The sequence below is a fragment of the Lonchura striata genome, chromosome 12, assembly GCF_046129695.1.
Source record: "Lonchura striata isolate bLonStr1 chromosome 12, bLonStr1.mat, whole genome shotgun sequence".
Taxonomy (NCBI): domain Eukaryota; kingdom Metazoa; phylum Chordata; class Aves; order Passeriformes; family Estrildidae; genus Lonchura; species Lonchura striata.
The window spans coordinates 21,030,226-21,037,905 of record NC_134614.1 but is presented as its reverse complement, the minus strand read 5'-3'; the positions used below and the strand labels follow the sequence as shown (position 1 = coordinate 21,037,905).

The 7,680-nt window shown below is 51.4% G+C and overlaps 1 protein-coding gene across 1 annotated transcript in view; it reads left to right on the top strand.

Moving 5' to 3' along the window:
• Nucleotides 1–1,643: 1,643 nt before the first annotated feature.
• The window catches only part of PDZRN3 (PDZ domain containing ring finger 3), a 133,756-nt gene continuing 127,719 nt past the window's right edge, over nucleotides 1,644–7,680 (top strand). The window contains exon 1 of the mRNA XM_021538961.3: nucleotides 1,644–2,554. Coding sequence (XP_021394636.2) covers nucleotides 1,838–2,554 — 717 coding nt within the window. The 5' untranslated portion in view covers nucleotides 1,644–1,837. The remainder of the gene's footprint in view (nucleotides 2,555–7,680) is intronic.

Below are 7,680 nucleotides of genomic sequence, written 5' to 3'. Positions count from 1 at the left end.
AAAGGAGGTACATAGCTCTTCTGGGTATTATCTATAGTAATAGAGCAATATGTAAGTATATTACTCTATTAGGAGCAATATGAAAGTATAAGATCACTTAAGAAAATAATTAGGAAGAAAGAGAAAGAAAGGATAAGAGTAGACAGTGGAAAGGAAAGATATCACCACCTGTGGATCCAGAAACAAGATTTGACTGCTGCAGTTTTGATGCCCATTTGTCAAAGTGATGGTCTCAGCCTTCATCCATCAGGGCTACAGGAAATCCATGGAACATAAAGTTTGGTGGCATAACACAGGTTCAGATTCAGGTGCTAGTGCCTCCCCTGGAGGGGGAGTTTTCCACTCTCTGTTGCAACACTGGATCATGAGTCTGGGGGCACTTTGGGAATCTTTGATGGTTTATGGCCCCTTCTCAGACATGACTGCACAGCTGAGCCAGTTGTGCCTTCTCAGAAGGGATGAAAACTCTCAGGTCTGTGTGTGAACGTCCCGATACCCCGACCCGAGAAGGCACTTACACCTGAGCCAGGTGTGTAAGGGAGGACATGGGCATGACAGAAAGCATTCCCCACCTGCACAGGGTCTGTTTCTTACCAGCTTTCTCCCCCATCTGGCTCAAAACTCGGTTTGTTGCTAAACAAAGGTTGATTTGTCGTGGCCATCCTTTGGCGGTGTGTGTTCATCCCCCCCCTATCTGGGCTGTTCTTGGGCAGATCAGAGATTTTGCCACCACACACCCAAAACGTCTTCATCTCTCCTTCAGCTGCGGGGTGCAAACCTGACCTCAGCAAAGCACCCTGGTGCTTTTGCAAATCATTAACCCTTAATGTTTCGGTCCTTCACACACTGGCAGACCCTCACACACCGGCAGATTGTTCTGTTTGCACTTTTTCTCGTCGGTAATGTAAGAATTCACTCTTGAGGACTGAGGAGTCATCCCAATTTCTAAGCAACTCGTCCAGGACCTGACCCCAGGGGCAACTCCGTGAATGCCCTTTCCAAAAGTCATCACAGAGCCATTGGATGGTTTGGGTTGGAAGGAACCTTGAAGACCATCCGGTTCCAAACCTTTTACCACAGTCAGGAACGCTTTCCACTACACCAGGTAGCTCGGGGCTGCCCTGTGCTCAGCCGATGCGCCCCGCGTCGCTCCGAGCGATCCCTCCCGTCACCGCTGCCGGCGGCCGAGGCCGGTCGCTCTCACCTTGTCGCGCCCCTCCCAGCGCTCCCCCTCCCCTCCATCCCCTCCATCCCCTCCATCCCCTCCATCCCTCCCTCTCCCGTTCCCTGCTCTCACCCCGCTCCCCCTGCGCGGCCCCATCCCATCCCATCCCATCCCATCCCATCCCATCCCATCCCATCCCATCCCATCCCATCCCATCCCATCCCATCCCATCCCATCCCATCCCGTCCCCGCGGGTACTTTCGCTCGTGTGCGCGGCGCCGCCCCGGCCGCGCTCCGCCGGCGGGCTCGGGGGCCGGGGCAGCAGCGCGGGGCCGGGCGCAGCCCCGAGCCGGCACAAAGCCCGGTTGTCCGGCGGGGAGCGGGGCCGGGGGCGGTGCCGGCCGGGGGCGGTGCCGGCCGGGGCGGGCGCTGCGCGCAGGCGGCGGCGCGGCCGCGGCTCCTCCCGGCGCTCCGGGACCGGCGGGGACGGGGCACGGCCGCGGGCCGCGCCGGGGGCTCAGCTGCCTCTCGGGCGGCTCGGACTTAATTTATTCCCGTTCTCCGCCTCTGCCCCGGCCCGTCGCTGCACTCCGGGTACTTTTTCTGGGTTGTTTTTTTTTTTTTTTTTCTTTTTTCCTTTTCTTCTGTTGTTTGCGGCGGAGCGGAAGGAGGATGGGGTTCGAGCTGGATCGCTTCAGCGGGGAGGTGGATCCCGACTTCAAGTGCAACCTGTGCAACAAGGTGCTGGAGGACCCGCTGACCACCCCGTGCGGACACGTCTTCTGCGCGGGCTGCGTGCTGCCCTGGGTGGTGCAGCAGGGCAGCTGCCCCGTCAACTGCCAGCGCATCTCCACCAAGGAGCTCAACCACGTCCTGCCCCTCAAGAGCCTCATCCTCAAGCTGGACATCAAGTGCGACAACCACGCGCGGGGCTGCGAGGCGGTGGTGCCGCTGCAGCACCTGGGCGAGCACGCCGAGACCTGCGACTTCTCTCCGGCCAAGTGCCGCAACCGCGGCTGCCGCCAGGTGCTCAACCTGCGCGACGTGGAAGCGCACATGCGGGAGCGCTGCGAGGCGCGGCCCGCGGGGCTGTGCGAGCAGGGCTGCGGGCTGGTGCTGACCCACGGCGAGCGCCGCGCCGGCGCCCACGGCTGCCTGCGGGCGCTGCGCGCACACGGCGCCGCGCTGCAGGCGCGGGCGGCCGCGCTGGAGAAGGCGCTGAAGAAGGAGGCGCTGCGCGCCGGCAAGCGGGAGCAGTCGCTGCTGTCGCGGCTGGCGGCGGCGCAGCTGGAGCTGCAGGTGACGGCGCTGCGCTACCAGAAGCGCTTCACGCAGTACAGCGCCCGCCTGGACGCGCTGGCCCGCGCCCGCGCAGCTTCCCCCGGCAAGGTAAGGATGGACCCCGCGCTGCCCGGGGTCCCCCGGGATGCGCCTGGTCCCTAGGGATGCGCCTTGTCCCCCGGGATGCGCCTTGTCCCTAGGGATGCGCCTTGTCCCTAGGGATGCTCCTTGTCCCTAGGGATGCGCCTGGTCCCTCCGCATGTGTCTTGTCCCCCGGGTTGCGCCTGGTCCCTCGGGATGTGTCTTGTCCCCCGGGATGCATCCTTAGGGATGCGCCTTGTCCCCCGGGATGCATCCTTAGGGAATGCGCCTTGTCCCCCGGGATGGATCCTTAGGGATGCGCCTTGTCCCCCGGGATGCACCTGGTCCCTCGGGATGTGTCTTGTCCCCCGGGATGCATCCTTAGGGATGCGCCTTGTCCCCCGGGATGCATCCTTAGGGATGCGCCTTGTCCCCCGGGATGCATCCTTAGGGAATGCGCCTTGTCCCCCGGGATGGATCCTTAGGGATGCGCCTTGTCCCCCGGGATGGATCCTTAGGGATGCGCCTTGTCCCGTGCGCGGCGCCCGGGGCGTTCCCATGTGCAGGGTTTCTCCTGGAGAGCCCATCCGGCCGCAAATCTTTTCAAATATTTGAGCTTTGGGGTTCAATAGGGGTAATACGCCGCTTTCTCTAGGCGTATCTTTAAGTTGCACATCTATAGGTACATCTTTCTGTAGGTATGTTTTTAAGTGTGATCGTCATTGCTGGCTGGACTCCTAACTCGCACAGAAAAGTAACAATTCGCGGTGTTACTGTTTTCTCTTGGTTCTCTTCCCCGAAGAAACTCTAAAAGTGGAATTTCCAGGGCTGGAAATGGTATTAAGGCAGCAGAAATTGACTCCCAGGAGTCACACAAAGCGGAGTGAATTGGAAGAAGCCGCTGTGATCCGATGCTTTCCAGAGCCTGAGCTCACCTGGCATCCCACAATAGGGCTTCCTACAAAATGCAGGCTTTGGGGTTAACTATGATGCAACTTGGAGATCTCACTGGCTATTTCAGGATCTGTGGTCATCATCTTTGTAAAATCCACATCCACATACAAGATATTTGCTGTGTACTTGTGATTTTTTTTTTTCCATCATCACACAGGGTTTTTTAATTAGGAAGGGAAAAATTAACTTGATTTCAACCCCTCAAAATTAGACCATTTATAAAATGACCAGAATTAAATGCCAGAGCTACAACAATCCCCAAGTTTTAATTGGAATGAGGCTCCCCAGCGAGGAAAGCCCTGGAAGCCAATTATCTTTTAAATTAAGACATTCAGAGTCCTCCCAGTGACCTGGAATGTGCTACCACAGACACAGCAGTATTAAACTGTTCAAAACTGTCAAACATCTGTATTCACACCTCTGGTAATGTTGAGGCTCTAAAAGCTGTGTAAAGGAAATAAAACTTCATGTCAGAGGATCTTTTTTTTTTTTTTTTAACCTTCTTAGGAATCCAGGACAGAACCCATCCTTCTTTTCCTAACTCAAACCAGAAAATATTTTAATACTAAATGAAGTGTTCTAACTTCAGGCAATACTGGGTGTGTGCTGGTCAAAATGCTAGTAATACCATTAAAATAAATTGGGGGTTCACAGTCATATCAAGATTCAGGACAGTGGTGTCTCCCCCTTTTCCTGCAGCACTTTGCCATGGCATTCTGGGGGCTTTCTGCTCCCACAGCCTGGCACACAGCTCCATCTCCACTGCTGATGGCAGGAGAGCCCTGCACACTGTCCTGCTGTCAGAAACCATCTCACCCAACCCCTGCCTCCTCCTCTTTGCTCTCCTTTATTCCCACACCACCCTTTTTCCATGGCTGGTGCTGCTGATGTTGGGTTGGCATCGTTTAGCTCTGTACGGTGTAGGGAGCTGCTGTAATCCTCAGAGCTGCTCCTTCTTGGCTGCAAATGTTCATGACACATATTTTCAGCTATACTTCCTATCAGATTTATGGGTACAGCTGGCCCAGACCCCTGTGCCGGGTCCAGCCCCGTTACAAAGGGCTGTTGTGCAGTTCTCTGGAGCAGCCACCAGTCTGGAGAAAGCTGGGAGGTGTCGTGTCACCACAGCCCTGGTCAGCCAATTCCGTGCCTTTCACAGCATTTTGGGCAGCTGGCCAACACTAACAGCTCGCTGCTGCCCAGCTCCCAGGCAAGCACAAATAGCAAACTTGCATCTTTGTCACACAGAGAGTTTAGTAAAATACCTGTGGTAATCACCTAGTGCAGGGATGCTTTCCTTCTTTGGGGCTGTGGCAGGCTTCCAAGTGTGGGGTTGTTTTCTCAGAGACAGTAGCACAGACTGTGCAGGAACACTCTGCAGGATATATAGATTTTCCTAAGGATTATGTCCCTGAACACAGGGATTAGAGGTATGGTAGTGTGAAATAACCAATTTGCTGTCATTTTTAAAATTATGACCATTATTCATCTTTTGTACATTCTCAGATGTAGTAGTTTGGTCTGTACTAACAGACCAACAATCCGGGTTTGTAGCTTTCAAGTGGTGATTGCAGAACTTACTGTGGGATGTTCTGGCTCCTCAGTAGATGAGAAAAGGGCTTTTCTGGCTCTCCTGCCTGATGGCTGCTTGTTGCTGCAGATGGAGAACCAATCCAGAATAAATCAGATCACACATCCTATAGTCTAAACAGAAGAAATGCCCACGTACAGTTGAGTTTAAATGCTTAGTCAAAGGGGAAATACCATATTGAGTGACATTAGACCATTCTTTAAAGACCCAAATTCATGGTCTTTTGGCAGCTTTGGAGACCCACGCTGGGATTCACCTTAGCATAGACTTTGTGATGCTTTGCTGTGCTTTCATCTCCCATTTCTGAGGTGAGTTCTATAACAACACCATGACCATAATGAGAGAAGACATAAATAAATATATATTTTTATATACACACTCACCTGTGATCATGTCACAATTTTATAAGCCCCTTAGGCAGGCAGATGTGCCTTAAGTGACCCCAGTTATGTTACCCATGTGTATTGTCACTGAGGCAACACTTTAATTTTACTGTGTACAGTTCAAAGGTTTATTCAGAGAATGACTTTATTCTTTGTTGGAGAGAGGAGAGGTTTATTGAGGATGAGCTTGAGGAGGGAGTGGGAGGGAAGGTGGAGTGTCTCCCTCAAAATTAGTATTTCCTTCCATCAGACATGTCAGTCCTGAAATATCAAAGTCTAAACAATCAAGAAAAAAACTTGTACAATTCAAAGAAGGCTTAATCCTTGATGAAACACAGCACTGTGCACACCTCTTGATAAGCTGATCTGGTCAATCCCTTATTTACACAGCCAGCAAAGTCCTGTGGGAAGCAGCAAGGAGAGAGGGAATCGGAAGCAGTTGACAGCCCAGGGTAGAAACTGTTGTCCTCCCCTGGCAACCAGAGACAGGGACTGACTTTAAATGCATCAGCCAGGCAAGAACCAGTTATGATCTGACATTCAGGACCTCTGTGGTGGTGGTGACACAGATTTTAATTCTGTAAGAACCAGGTGAAGTCCTTTAAAACAAGATGATGGTTTTCTCAGCCTGTCCCCAGGCAGGATGGGCCTGGCAGCCCTTTCCCCAGTGCAGAAGGAGCTGAGGTGCCTCCTCTGGTGAAGACAGACCTTCTTAGCCACTGCACTACCAAAGAAATTAGTCTTTGCTATCAAAGGGGAAAGGCAGTCTATTAGCTGAACATTACTCAGCTGGGAAGTGCAGTAATTTCAAGAATTATGTTTAAGAGTTCTGTTCAGCTGTGGGAATAGAAGATGCCAGGAACCATCAGGTCTGCTGCTGGAGCAGCTGCCGGGGCAGGGCTGGCCCCTGGCCACCACATTTCCACAGTTACCTCACTGTTTAATGACTGCTCCTCTGGAACGCCAGGTCCTGGAGGGGGAGAGAAAGGCAGAGCCCTGGAAAAATCATTTACATCGTGGCTTCCTTATGGAGAGAAAGGAGAAGGTGGGTGAAGGGGTTGTTAAGAGCTGTGCAGAAGTGTCCGAGCGAGGTGCTGCTGCCTCCCCACTTCTGCACCCACAGTGGGGCTGGAACGTGACTGCTGCCTTGGGGAGCATGGAGACAAAGCAGAAAAACCTGGAAATGTCTTTAAAACCCCTGTAGACAGAAGTACTTTTTCAGAAGTACCTACAGAAAGCTGCATTAGTTGTTTCTTTTCCCTCACAACCCGACTCATTCAATCCCACCTGCTTTAATGCTTGTTCAGCCAGGTGTAAAAGTGTCAAATCAAAGCCACATAAGGAGGCTTTAATGAAAATAGGCAACTCTAATTACTGAAAGTGTCTTGAGAGCAATGTTGTAATTGGTTTTTGATTGTTCTAATTGATTTGCCTTCTTAAATAGGGATAATAGAAGGAAACAGTCATGCTAGCATGTGCTTGTCTTTCAAATCCAGAATCATCAGTCCTTGAAAGTGGTCCCACAGGACTGGAAATTTGTTCCTTGAAATCCTGTCTGAGGTCTGGGTCTGTAGACTTGCAGGGAAATAGATGTTACTTCATTTTTCAGTTCTCTTCTGGGTACCTGGTTCTCAGTGCTGCCAAGTGCAGGCAGATTCAAATGAAATCAGAGTTTGTTCATGTTCCTCTGCATCAGGTCCAAGTCTCCTCGATCATTAGGGGAGATAATGATCAGAAGCTGACGTAGAAGTTGTAAAGCACATTTTGCACATTTTCAGGTGGAGCTGGTGGTGCAGTTCCCCCTCGGAGTGTGTGGTCAGTGGAGCTCTGCCAGCTCACACTGGCAGGGAATTGGGCTTCCTTATCGTCCCCAAATCTCTGGGAGTAATTCAGTAATCCAGGATTACTTTGACATTTTATATGACTTTAATAGACATTAATATTTGATTGACAACTTCAAATTGACATGTCAGAAGAAAAATGCGCAAACTAAAACCATCTGCATTGAATTACAATGTAACTGTTGCAATTTTTGTCATTAATTGGTTATGAAAAACAGACTTTTAAGATAACTTCCTCAAACTTTTTTTGTGTTCATAACTTTTTCACCCCTTGGATAAAACAAAGAAAATGGTTTTGGAGATAGAATAGTTCATCAGTATCTCTAGATGCACACACTGATCCTCTTCAGATCTCTAAATGTTGTTACTCAGAGGGCTTTTTGT